This window comes from Aquarana catesbeiana, linkage group LG03 (genome assembly GCF_042186555.1).
Source record: "Aquarana catesbeiana isolate 2022-GZ linkage group LG03, ASM4218655v1, whole genome shotgun sequence".
In the NCBI taxonomy this organism is placed as follows: Eukaryota; Metazoa; Chordata; class Amphibia; order Anura; family Ranidae; genus Aquarana; species Aquarana catesbeiana.
The window spans coordinates 319,462,658-319,476,879 of NC_133326.1; the positions used below are offsets into that span (position 1 = coordinate 319,462,658).

The 14,222-nt window shown below is 44.6% G+C and overlaps 1 protein-coding gene across 3 annotated transcripts in view; it reads left to right on the forward strand.

Moving 5' to 3' along the window:
* The window catches only part of APAF1 (apoptotic peptidase activating factor 1), a 169,618-nt gene that overhangs the window by 35,917 nt on the left and 119,479 nt on the right, over positions 1–14,222 (forward strand). For all 3 annotated transcript variants that reach the window (XR_012242871.1, XM_073620399.1, XM_073620398.1), the window contains exons 2-3: positions 5,255–5,472; positions 6,909–7,098. Coding sequence is in view for 2 of the 3 variants with exons in the window: in XM_073620399.1 (XP_073476500.1) it covers positions 5,335–5,472; positions 6,909–7,098 (328 nt within the window). In the remaining variant the exon portion in view is untranslated. The remainder of the gene's footprint in view (positions 1–5,254; positions 5,473–6,908; positions 7,099–14,222) is intronic.

Sequence of the window (14,222 nt, forward strand, 5' to 3'; positions counted from 1 at the left end):
GTCAAAGGCCTTCTCCGCATCGAGTGAGGCCACCACACCTGCCGATTCTGGACTGGCCCTGGCCATATGTGTGAAAAGTATCCTAATATTAATGTTCGTGCCCCTCCCTGGCATGAACCCCGTTTGATCCCGGTGCACCAGAGCTAGTATAACCGTGCTCAATCTGTTGGCCAGGAATTTGGCCAGCAGTTTTGCATCGACATTGATCAGTGAGATTGGGCGGTACGAGGAGCATAGAGAGGGGTCATTCCCAGGCTTAAGAATCACAACCACCACCGCCTCACTCAAGGAGCTTGGGAGTTCCTCTGTCTTATGCGCCTCCTGTAACATGGCATGTAATCTGACCACCAAATCCTCAGCGTGTTTATAAATTCAACTGGTGTACCATCAGGGCCGGGAGTCTTGCCCGATTGGAGAGTTTTTAGAGCCTTCAACAGTTCTTCTACTGAAATAGGTGCGTTGAGTGCATCGCGGTACTTTGTGGTCAGGACCGGGATGTCGATGGGGTCTAGATAGGTCAGTTCGTTCTGTGTGTATGTCGCCTTGGAGCTATAAAGGAGGTGGTAGAAGGAGACAAAGCCCTCATTAATTTTGTCAGGTGTGTAAAGAGGTGCACCATTTTAGTCCTGTATGTAAGACACACATGTCCCTCCCGCTTGTTCCCGTGACAGCCAAGCCAGCAGTTTCCCGAATCTTTCACCTTGCTCAAAGATTCGCTGGGATTGGGCTAGCATTAGTTTCTGAGTGAGGGAAATGCGCACTCGTACCACCTTGCCAGTCAGAACCTATAGTCTAACATAGTCCTGAGGGTCCCCAGTTCTAACAAACCTAGCTTCCTGCAGGCCTGCCTCTCGTTCTGCGCTAGTCAGTTCTGCACGTCTCTCTCTACGGACCTTGTCTATAATAAGCTGATATTGTCCCCTGGTGTAGGCTTTAAAGGCATCCCACACCACCAGCCGGGATGCCGAGCCGGGGTTAGTTGCCCAGTACTCCCGGAAAGATCCTTGAAACTGACCATCCACCGCCTCGTCCGACACCCAGAACCTGGAAAGCCACCATAACGTGGACTCTGGGGCTGTGGATAAGTCCATGGTCAGCAGCAGCGGTGCATGGTCAGATATGCCCCTGGGAAGTATCTTGATGTAATTTGCCCTAGGGAGGGCAGCCCTCCCCACGTAGGCCAAGTCTATCCTAGAGATGGTGCGGTGGGACGCGGAGTGACAGGTGTAGGCCCGGGTCTGAGGGTGCCTCCAACGCCACACATATGTCAGTCTGTACGTCTCCACCAATTTAGGATGCAGGTTGCTACTTGTGGACAATCTGTCCATGGTGGGGTTCGGAACCAGGTTAAAATCCACCCAAGATAAGAATATTGTCGTTGGCAAAATCAGCAATCTTTGAGGTAATCTGAGTTAGTAGAGTAAATGATGCGGGTGGAGGTAAATAGAGGCCTGCTATGACCCACCTCATTGAACCTACCTGAGCATGTATTAATACATACCTGCCCTCCGAGTCCAGCACCAGGTCCAGAAGCCGGAAGGGGATAGACTTGTGCATTAGAATGCAGACACCCCTCGCAAAATTAGAATACGTGGAATGGTAGTGATGACCAATCCAGGGCTTTTTAAGGGACATGGTTCTACTGCCCACTAAGTGGGTCTTTTGTAGAATACATATGTGTGGTTTGTGGGCCTTGATGAACTGGAATACCAGGGACCTCTTAACCGGTTCAACCCCCTGGTGTTCCAGGACAGAACGTTAAGGGACGGCATCATCAAATCATAGTGTCTGAATATTCGGAGTAAATATGTGAGACCCTATGGTGATCTTTAGCTGGACTCGGAGGAGGCATTGTAGGCAGAGATTCAGCGCTGACACCTGTAATATGTTAGTAGGAATTAGCAATTTGACTGTTACACATAACCAAACATTAAGAAGTAAAAAACAAATAACTTCCCCTATGGGGTAACTATCCCAACCCCCCAAAACTGAGGCGGGTATCCAACCCTATGCAAGTGGCAAACCCCACCCCCCCGGATTTAACTAGGGGGTCGGGGATAAGTCTGAGCGGCTCTTTCACTGCCGAGGCATACGCCATTGTATGAAATTTGTTGCTGTGACCCTGGGGTCTGAAGAAGGGAAAAGGAAAAAAGAAGAAGAAATTCTTTCAGTACAACCAATAGTCTCAGCTTCAGGAGAAATATAAAGATCCGTTGGCGCAAGTCTGATCAATATGTTCCCCGCAGACCTGAGCGGAAGGAAGTGTCCATTAATGGTTGCATAGGATAAGCAGGTCTTAGAGGGTCTCCTGGCGTAATAACATGCCAGGGGCATTAGCTTGTTCCCCCGTAGAGGGGAGGAGAACATCTCCCAGTCCTCCAGTATGCGATCCCGGTATCATGAACTTGGCACAACAGGTGCAACTGCAATCTACCTCCATGTAAGGATCACTGCCACTGGGGCCATGCTGGGAAAGGGGTGCCTGGTCTGGGCCCAGACAGGCATTATTTCCAGGGTTATGTCAAGTATGCAAGTGCAATGCCCTGGTCATCCATCTCTGGGTAGGGAGTTGAGCTAAGCAGAGGCCTCCCTGGGAGAGGTTAAGAAGCGAGTTGTCTCCCCATCTTGGACTCTCAGTCGGGAGGGGAAAAGGACATCTATAGCGGATATTGCGCGCCCTCATGGCTGCTTTGACATGGTCACACGACTTTCTGAGTTTTTGAGACCCACCGAATAATCAGGGAAAATCATCAACTTGTTGATTTGGTATTGCAGGTCTCCCAGCACCCTGGTCACCCTGAGGATCTCATCTCGGTCTCTGAAGTTTAGGAGATTTAGTATAAATGTTCGCGGGGGGCTCCTGGAGGTCCCGGTTTGGGGGGAATTCTGTTGCGCCCTTTCCACCACATAGTGGGGGGACAACCGCGCATCCGGGAGCAAGTTGCGCAACATGTTTTCCACACAGCACGTGGGATTTGCACCCTCAGAGCCCTCTGCCAGGCCCACTATGCAGAGATTATTACGTCTATTCCTATTCTCGGCGTCTTCTCGATACTCCATTGCCTTCACGTTGGTCTGTAACGTGTGCAGAGCCACGCCATGGTCACTGTATCCTCAGTATTGCTAACTCTCTGCTCCGTTTCTGTCACTCTGGTTCTAAGTTTGTCCATGTCCTGCCTCAGGAGCCCTACATCCATCTGTACTGCTTCAATCTTGGCTGTGAGGGTGGAGTGGCATGTCGCTATAGCAGCCATCACCTCTACTAACCAAGGGAGTCTGGCCTCAACCGACAACATGGGGCTTGTCTGTGAGGCTCTGTGGAGGCTGCGGGTGTCCCTGTATCCCTCCTCTGGGCCTGTGTGTGGCAGGGGACTCTCCTGTGATGATGGGAATTTTAGTTTTTTTTTTTTTTTTTTCCCTTACCAGCTGCCAATCCAGTCGTCCTGTGCCTCATTCAGCTGTCCCTGTCCCCCTGCAGGGCCTCGTGCAGTCAGGGAGCACCACGGGACTCCACATGGGGATGGCGGAGTGGGCTGAACGGCTCTATTCGCGGCGAATTTCGGACAGGTCTGGTATCGGCATGTTCTGCCTCAGATTGCCCATCGTTTGTGCTCGGGTGGCTGAAAAGGCCCCTGGGATCTGGATTACTGCCGATGGATGCCGGAGCTCTGTAAAAGGCAGCCAGCCGCTCACGTCGCCATCTGGGACACGCCCCCCACTGATAATCCTTGATGTTTCTACAACTTGATTGGAGTCCACCTGTGGTTAATTCAGTTGATTGGACATGATTTGAAAAGGCACACACCTGTCTATATAAGGTCCCACAGTTAGCAGTGCATGTCAGAGCACAAACCAAGCCATGAAGTCCAAGGAATTGTCTGTAGACCTCCGAGACCGGATCGTATTGAGTCACAGATCTGGGGAAGGGTACAGAAACCTTTCTGCAGCATTGAAGGTCCCAATGAGCACAGTGGCCTTCATCATCCATTAATGGAAGAAGTTTGGAACCACCAGGACTCTTCTTAGCGTGGGCTTCGTGGCCAGACTGAATGATTGGGGGAGAAGGGCCTTAGTCAGAGAGTTGATGAAGTACCTGATGGTCACTCTAATAAAGCTCCAGCATTATTCTATGGAGATATGGTTGTTCTTCTGGAAGATTCTCCTATCTGCAGCACTCCACCAATCAGGCCTGTATGGTAGAGTGGTCAGACGGAAGCCACTCCTCAGTAAAAGGCACATGACAACCCACCTGGAGTTTGCCAAAAGGCACCTGAAAGACTCTCAGACCATGAGAAACACAATTCTCTGGTCTGATCAAACAAAGATTGAGATCTTTGGCCTGAAGGGCAAGCGTCGTGTCTGGAGGAAACCAGGCACCGCTCATCACCTGGCTAATACCATCCTTACAGTGAAACATGGTGGTGGCAGCATCAGGCTGTGGGGATGTTTTTCAGTGGCAGGAACTGGGAGACTAGTCAGGATTGAGTTACACATGAATGCAGCAATGTACAGAGACATACATGATGAAAACCTGCTCCAGAGCACTCTTGACGTCCAGACTGGGGTGAAGGTTCATCTTCCAACAGGACAATGACCCTAAGCACACAGCCAAGATGACAAAGGCGTGGCTACCGGGCAACTCAGTGAATGTACTTGAGTGGCCCAGCCAGAGCCCAAACTTGAACCCTATTGAACACCTCTGAAGAGATCTGAAAATGGCTGTGCACCGACGCTCCCTATCCAACCTGATGGATCTTGAGAGGTCCCGCAAAGAAAAATGGGAGCAACTGCCCCAAAATAGGAGTGCCATGCTTGTATTATCATACTCTATAAAAAGATTTGAGGCTGTAATTGGTGCCAAAAGTGCTTCAACAAAGTATTGAGCAAAGACTGTGATTACGTATGTACATGTGATATATTTTTTATTTATTTATTTTTTTTATTTTATAAATTTGGAAAAATTTCAAACAAACTTCTTTCACTTTGTCATTATGGGGTATTCTTTGTAGAATATTGAGGAAAATAATTTAATCCATTTTGGAATAAGGCTGTAAAAAAATTGAAGCGCTGTGAATATTTTGCAGATGCACTGTACATTACCATGTACTGTCTGATTTTCTATCATTTTTAGCTACAACTATGTGCACTTTAGCATCTTATGGTTCTTTCATTGTGTTTTGTTTTTATTATTCCCTGTCTCAAGTAAACATATATTTGCTTTTTATGTATTTTTACAAATTTTTATTTTCCACAGGTGACTACAGTTATGGTTTACACTTGACAAGTTGATACTGATATCCTGTCACCTAAAAGCACTTAGAAATAAATGAGAAAATGGATGAAAGAGCCCGCAGCTTGCTGCTTCAAAACCGAGCAGCACTGGCAAAGGACATCAGGACTGCCTACATCATGGATCACATGATTGGTGATGAAGTCATTACACCGCAAGAGGAAGAAAAAGTGAAAAGTCAGGTAGCGTTTCATAATATTTTTTTTTTAACATTTTTACCCCAAATATCTATGTGTGGAGAATGCTTATCAATAAATCCTAAAGGAAGAGTCAAGCTGGCACGATCATCAGAGAGCGGGGATTGCCCGCTGTAACAGCTTTCATTTGAATTGCTGGGTTCCCAGCGCCTCTCACGTCACACAGTCCCGCCTTCTCGCTCTGCGCCACTCACGTCACACAGTCCCAGGCGAGGAGGAGGGACTGTGTGACGTGAGAGGTGCTGGGAACCCAGCAATTCAAATGAAAACTGTTACGGCTGGCAATCCCCTCTCTCTGATGATCGCGCCAGCTTGACTCTTCCTCTGCACAGTATGGAGAGGGATTTCTCATGAGGTTCTAGGACATTCCGGGTTCCAATTGCGGAGGGTCCCCAAGGTTCCATCCTGGTTGTCGGCGGACAACATAAGCCTGTTTGACTCACAGAACGTACGTTCTTCTGAGTTCAAACCATTTGGTAAGCCTACACCTACCTCAGTGGTGGCCTAATCACACTGGTGTTTTTAGTTTTCATCCACCATATTGGATACTTATGCGGTGATCAAGACCTGCAATCTATTCACTATATATTGTGGACTTTCAATCACTCATTGCACATTGTGGATTTTTAAGAACTTCACGGGCTTATTCATTTATTTATTTTGCACCAATTTTTAATTTTTTATTTATTATTTTTTTCTAGTTTTCAGCCACTTATATGGTATATATCACATGTGGTATTTCTATAATTTATGTATATTTGTTTAGTCACTATGGTTTGTTGATTTACCTAATTTGATTTACTAACTTTTTTTTAATTTATTTTTCTATGTCCTTGGTAGGGTTGTGTTAATCAACCCAAACACTTTAGCGCTACACGTATACACCTCTGTGATTTTAAACAAAAATATCTGTTTGTTGTGTTAGCTGCTATCATTAATCTAGGCAGCGCGGGGTACCTCTTTACATTATCAATAAATCCTAAAGGCAGAACCATGGGATGGACAGTGAAAGGAACCAATGCTTCCTTTTGTCTGTTCAAAAAAAAATCAGGATCTATAAGAAATCTAAAAGTTTCAAAACTAACTAAATGCTCTAGTAAATGTTACCTCTCCAAAGATATACAACATGCAGCACCTGGAGCTCCCAGGCGGGGAAATATGCCCAAACCTTCAAACTTATGTTGTATGGCCCCAGGCTGCTATATGCAAAACCTTTATCCTTTCTTATAATTTCCTGTGTTCCATAAACTTTCTATGTTGTGTAGTGTTGGTTACAATTTTTTTATAATAATTGTAGGAAATATCACAATTAGTATATCAGTTGTTTGTTTATTTAAAATATACCAGGTTATCAGCCCATTCCCTTTGTGTAAATACTGTTGTGTTTTTTTTTTTTGTGTGTTCTATCCTTTATCTGGTAGGTTACTCACGTTGACCGAGCCCACCGGCTGATTGATCTACTTCTCGGCAAAGACAGTCGTGCGTTTGTTTCCTTTTACAATGCTCTGCTACATGAAGGGTACAAAGACCTGGCTGCCCTTCTTAAAGGAGCTACTTCTATTGATGTGACTGGTAGTATCAAAGCTGCAGTGAGTGGTATTACATCATTTGGTGAGTGTTTTACAGCAGAAACTGGTGCTTAGTGGTGCACTATGAGGCCTCCTATGTGGCAGTCATAAGCAACTAGTATGCCAAAATTGGGGAGGATGTTTTGACATAAAAAGTTGGGGTAGTCTTTTTGTGACAATGTTTGTCTCTTCCTTTTGAGAGTTGTATGCAGAAGAAAAAGATTCATATAACAAACTAATCCACATTTTCATGTAGCAGCTGTAACTTCCTGTTAACTATCATGCACCAACAGATCATTCTTTTTCACAGTCTTATACAGGCTCTCCTGACTTAACCAGGTTCTGTTCCAGCAACCAGGTTGTTAAACGAATTGGTCGCTAAACGAGGAGCCATAAGCAATTAATATTTTAAGCATTCTGTTCTGTATTCTGAAAAAAAAGTCTAAACCCAAAACTCCAACTCGATAACATTGTTTTAATGTACAGAACACAAAAAATATAAACAACAAAAATCCTGTACTGTACAATACAATGGTGTACAGTGCCCAAAGAGCTGGTCATAAGTTCCGAGCGGTCGTTAAACGAGGAGAGTCTGTATATGGAACAGAAATTATTCAGCATGCCGGAATGGTTTTTTTTTTTTTTTTCCAGCGCTTCCACACACTGTCATTTTTGCAGGCTTGCTGACATTTATTTATAACCTCCGTGGGTGCTACCCAGCGCCACCCAGTAATGCTGGCAATCAGTGGCGGCTGGTGCTCAAAATTTTTGGAGGGGTGCAAACAAACTGAAAAAAAATACTGACCCCCCCCCCAATCAATTGCAGCCCCACTGTGCCCATCAATTGCAGCCTCACTGTGCCCATCAATTGCAGCCTCACTGTGCCCATCATATGCAGCCACTTGTGCCCATCAAATGCAGCCACTTGTGTCCATCATATGCAGCCACTGTGCACACAGACCCATACCCCCCCCCCCCGCATGTGGCTCTGACAGATGGACCCCCTGGCACTTACCGCCAGGCAGCAGCTCCTCTCAATGCACCAGAGTGGCGGCGACCTCCGCTCCAGCGTGTGTCTCCTCCGCTCCTCCTTCCTAAGCGCCAGGCATCCAATAGGGTGGCCTGGCGCTTTGGCCAATCAGGAAACAGGTCTGATGCCCTGCCTCCTGATTGGCGGGGAGGAAGGTTAGTGTGAAAATTAATTTGCTATCATCACACAATTGGGTGGGATCAGGGTGCACTCTCTGTACCCCGGGCCCACCCTATTTTGAGGCATATTAGAGCCTCCGGCTCTAATCGGGTGCTTCAAAAAGTACCACTCCCTCCCGCCCCCGCCATAGGAATCCATGCGTCCGGCATCCTGAAAGGGGCCAGGCGCATAGGTGGAGGGGCAGCACCCGTGCGCCCACAGTGCACGGGCCGCCACTGCTGGCACTTCTGAAATCTTTCTGCTTACCAAAAGTTGGTTAGCATATCGGTACCTTTTTTATGCACTCCTAATTTATCATGTATCTAACATTACAGCAATGTTCGTACAGTGTTGGTTACAAGCCATAAAACGGTCACACTGCTGTATCAAGGGTGGTGGTTTGGTATGGAAGGGTGGTGAAAATATAGTAAAACATTCTCAGAGATCTTTATATTTCAAAAAACAAGGGGAACCAATTTATGAGCTCTGTCACTTTATAGTTCTCTCATTTTTTTTTTAATTGAGTTTTTTTTTATTTTTGTAATCCTCTGTATAGAGAATTCACAGAGCACCTCAAAGGGACAGTGGAAGTGTGGTTCGTGAAACCTGTCCTGTATTATTATTATTATTATTATTATTATTATTATTATTATTATTATTATACAGGATTTATATAGCCCCAACAGTTTGAGTAGCACTTTACAACTTGAGGGTAGACCGTACAAATACAATACACTTTAATACAGTAGGAATCAGAGGGCGCTGCTCCTTAGAGCTTACAATCTAAGAGGGAAGGTCAAGAGATACAAGAGGTAATAACTGTGGGCGATGTGCTGATTGAGAAGATAAATGTACAGTTGTTAGGTGGGGGCCAGATAGGCTTCTCTGAAGAGATGAGTTTTCAGGGATCGTCTGAAAGTGGATAAAGTAGGAGAAAATCGGACAGATTGGGGTAGAGCATTCCAGAGGATGGGAAAGGCTCTGGAGAAGTCCTGAAAGGCGAGCATGGGATGAGGTGACAAGGGAGTTTGAGAGCAGGAGGTCTTTGGAGGAGCGAAGAGCATGATTAGTTTGGTATTTTGAGACTAGGTTAGAGATGTAGCTGGGGGCCAGGTTGTGGATGGCTTTGTAAGTTTTATAGTTAGCATCTTGAACTTAATTTGGTGACTGAGTGGCAGCCAATGGAGGGATTGGCAGAGGGGTATAGCAGACGCTGAGCGGTTTGTGAGGAGGATGAGCCTGGCAGCAGCGTTCATGATGGACTGAAGTGGGGATAGCCTATTTAGAGGTAAGCCAATGAGGAGGGAGTTGCAGTAGTCGAGGCAGGAGATGACCAGGGAATGGATTAGAAGCTTTTTGGTGACATTGGTTAGGAAGGGGTGTATCTTAGAGATGTTGCAGAGGTTGAGGCGGCAAATTTTGGATAGTGATAGTATGTGGGGCCGAAAGGTTAGTTCAGAGTCCAGGATTACACCTAGGACCTTGGCGTGGGGGACAAGTTGATAGTTGTTGATATTGACAGAGAAATCAGGGGCAGCGGCACCTGAGGGAGGAAATATCATGAGCTTGGTTTTGGATAAGTTGAGTTTGAGGAAGTGATGTGACAGCCAGGCTGATATGTCTGCTAGTAAGTTGGTAATGCGTGAGGAGACAGATGAAGAGAGCTGGGGGGTGGAGAGATAAATTTGGGTGTCATCAGCGTAGAGATGATATTTAAAGCCGTGGGAGGCAATCAACTGACCCAGGGAGGTGGTATAGATTGAGAAAAAGGAGAGGTCCAAGAACAGAACCTTGGGGGCCCCCAACGGAGAAGGAAGAGGAGAGGAGGAAGTAGAGTTGTACAGTAAGTGACACTGAAGGAACAGTGGGCTAGGTAGGATGAGAACCAGCGAAGAGTACAGTCACGGAGACCAAAGGAGTGGAGTTTATTGAGGAGGAGGGGGTGGTCCACTGTGTCAAAGGCAGCAGAGAGATGTAGGAGAAGTAGTACAGAATAGTGTCCACTGGTTTCAGCCGTTAGTAGGTCATTTGAGAGTTTAAGGAGAGCAGTTTCTGTGGAGTGTTGAGGGCCAAATCTGGACTGAAGGTGATCAAGAAGTTTATTCATGGTCAGATGGTCGCTTAATCAGTTGTAGACCAGTCTTTCAAGAAGTTTGGAGGAGAAGGCGAGTAAAGAGATTTGACGTAGGTAGTTAAGATTGGTGGGGTCCAGTGAGGGCTTTTTAAGTATGGGGGTGACTAGCGAATGTTTTAGAGAGTTTGGGAAGATGCCACAAGAGAGGGAGAGGTTGAAAATGTGGGTGAGCGTAGCATTTGCGAGGGAGCAGGATCCAGGGGTTCAGGTGGTTAGATGAGTGTTAGATGAAAGTTTAGAAACCTCATTAATAGTAGTAGGGTTGATTGAGGGAAGTAATGATTTTATCTGTGGACATGGGGTGTTGCATGGGGGAGGTTTTTGCGCATTGGAGATCTCCTCATGAATTGTATCAATCTTAGTTTTGAAGTGATTGCCAATCTCCTGGGCAGTGAGTGAGTTGGTGGGTGGAGGCAGTGGAGGACAGAGTAGAGTGTTGAAGGTAGAGAAGAGTTGATGTGGACTGGATGAGAAGGTGTTAATGAGTGTGATAAAGTAGGTCTGTTTGGCAGTGTGAAGGCAGGAATAGTATTTTAGGAGGGCAGATTTATATTGTGTGAAGTCTTTCTGGAACTTAGTCTTATGCCACAGACGCTCAAGAGCGCAGCTACATTTTCTGAGACTTCTTCTGTCATCTGTTTGCCAGGGTTGTAGCAGTCGGCCTAATTCTGCGTGTAGTGAGGAGGGCAAGCATGTCTAGGGAGGAAGACAGTGAGCTGTTGTATATGAAAGTGGCTAGGTTGGGGCAGGACAGGGGTGAGATTTTGTCATAGAGGTGATCAGTAGCAGAGTAGAGAAGAGAAGGGTTGAGGTGACGAAGGTTTCTACGTGTAACTGTTAGGCGGTTGGAGGGAGAGGAAGTGGAAGACAGGAAGAGAGTAAAACTAATAAGGTGGTGATCAGAGAGTGGGAGAGGACTGTTGGAAAGGTTGCACGGAGTGCACAGATAGAAGACAAGGTCAAGGGTGTTGCCGTTCTAGTGAGTAGGAGCCTGTATCCATTGCTTCAGGTCAATCGATGAGGTTAGACTGAGAAGTTTAGAAGTAATAGTAGTGTTAGTGTTAACAGGGATGTTGAAGTCACCAAGAATAATTGTGGGGATTTCAGAAAAGAGAAAGTAAGGTAGCCAGGCACAGAAGTTTTGCTACCTCTCCCTATATCTTTTATGATTCTTGCAACACAAATGTGCCAAATCATAGGGTATCTCCAAACATGACTATTTCTTCTGACAAAACCAGAGGAAGCCACAGCTCTGGGAAAGGTGTTAGTGCAGTTTTAGGGTGGGTAGATTTAGTGAAGTTAGTATAAATCTTCCAAAGGCAAGCTGAACTTCTGAGTCATGTGCTTAGAAGACATAATGTACACCCTGGCTGCTCCCTCACACTCATCTTCAAGTTCTGTAGTTAATGCTCCATCTCACCAGGCAACTCTCCAGACCACTTATTGAAACCAGTGCTCTGTGAAGCTGATGTTCAATCACAAATTTAGCATGATATAAAATCATGTAAGTGTAACACATATATTACCTCCACAGACAAATCTTGGTACACTGCTTTTCTCTCCAGAGAGACAGCACCATCTTTGCTCAGGAATAATGTAGCGATCAGCACTTACTTTAGGCCCCTTCAACATGGGGCGGATAATCTAAAAAAACAAACAGTCTTGCGAGCTACCATGTGAAAATCCAGATAATTAGAGATGATTAAAGGACAGCTGCTAGCATTGATCACGTCCCATATGGTCGTGCCAAAAAAATTTATACCAATATAATACTGTGCTATCCAAATGTAATTGTACTAAATCATATTACTGACTGCAGTTAAATAATGGTGGTGAGATATTCCATTCCTATGTAAAAAAATCTAGTGAACATAATACTGCAATCTTGTGCGATTTATAAGTTGTGATCATAAACAATTAAAAATTGCAATCTTATGCAATACCACCAATGACAACCTGTGTAGTATACACACCTCCTATATACACATGTAGCATTCATATACAATAGAGAAATATGCAACCCAGTGCGATAATTGCAGTGGCAACCTGTAATTTATATAAATCTATATAAAAGTGCATCAATATACAATAATCCAATATAGAAATAAAGTGAACCGTGTTTAAAGTGCTTTTGTGCCAAACTAATTCATGCATTAATCTGTGTCCACAGAATCGCAACATAAAGTCCATTCATAACTGTTCCATTCTTCTGGTGCTCATTGCAGATGATAAAACAGATGATATAACAGTAAAGTGCTCATGTCCACTCTTGTACTCCCCCTTTGGTGTATGCGCTCACCTTCGAGCGTGTGATCTTGCACCTAAGCTCGGTCAAAACACACTTTTAAACCACCTCTGGGTTTATGGTCAGCATTCAGATCCTTGGGTGATTGCTTGCAACAATATTCATATGGAAAACAGAGGAAACTGGATAGTGTATTACCTTTTTTAAAAATTTTATTTAAAATGACAATATTCGCTATATTAGGGTACTCACATTTAATAGGAATTCTTTCTGAGGAAGATGCAACATTTCCCCGGTATCGACACCTGTTGGGGAGGGGACAGGACGGTTTGTGAGACAGTGGAGTATTCTCAGAGCGGGAGAGAACACATCGGTACAGCGCCTTTATATTTGTCTGTCTTGTTACAGAGTGGTGCACTCATAGCACCTATTAAATGTGAGTCTCTGTCAGTACACAATCGAACAGCAGTGAAGATCGCTGTACTAACATTGGATTGTTAGTACAGCAGCTTCGACCTGAGCTGTTACTTTTTTGGGTTGAATGAAAAAAAAAAAATAGTGGTGTGTACGAAGTCTGACACTGATCAGCTCTCTGCTGCAGCCTATCAGCTTGTTACCTGCTACAAAGTTGCAATGTTGCAGTCTGATTACTGGTGGAAGAAGACTGCAGAAATGCTCCTCTCTGCCTTGACAAGTGAATTTGAATGATTTGGGTTCAAAGACTGCTTTTTAATTATTAAAAATACAGCTTTGTATATTGTGACGTTTAAGAATCCAAATACCAAAAGCCAGCAGAACTCCAGTGATGTGGTTTTAACATTTTTTTTTTAATTGTGAAATAATCAACACAAGCTGGTTATCTAGCTGACAATTTGGGACCTAGCAAGGCAACATAGTAACAATGTGCAATCTTACAAACATTTATGGGTAAACACTGCAATAATAACCAAAATATGTACTTACTAAAAATACTATTTTTAAAATCGATCTGCTGTTAGGAAATATTGCCCAAAGATTTGTATGGACTTTTCTTAATCATCGCGTATATAATAATACAATACCAAAAAACGCGCAGGGAGTAGGGAATTTTATAAAATTACAAATTTATTACAAGTCACTATTGTATCAACAAGATTAATACAATTGAAACACATGATAATGATGAGGACAGACATGAGAAACAAACAATTAGGAAGAGAAGCCCAAATCAACTGTCGGAAAGACAGAAGAAATCCAATGCTTTTCAACTAATGAGGTAGAGGTCTTCTTCAGGGAAAATGGGCTGAAGCTTTCCAGATAAATACATACTATCTCATGTGTCATATATGTTAATCGGAAAAAAATCATAGCTCAACAGATAAAAGGAAACTAGAACTCCAATACAGCGCCAGGAATATAGCAGTTCCTGGTGTCTCCAAAGAGCTCTTTAGCTCTTTGGAGACACCAGGAACTGCTATACTTATGACATTTACAATGTTTGGCTTTTGAGTGTTCAACCTCCCCCTGGATACGTGTTAAATAATCTCTGAGCACTCTTTGCTCTCAGACTTCATATGCGGCACAGCTTTGTTTGAATTTTAACGCCCATTTGCAGTGGGA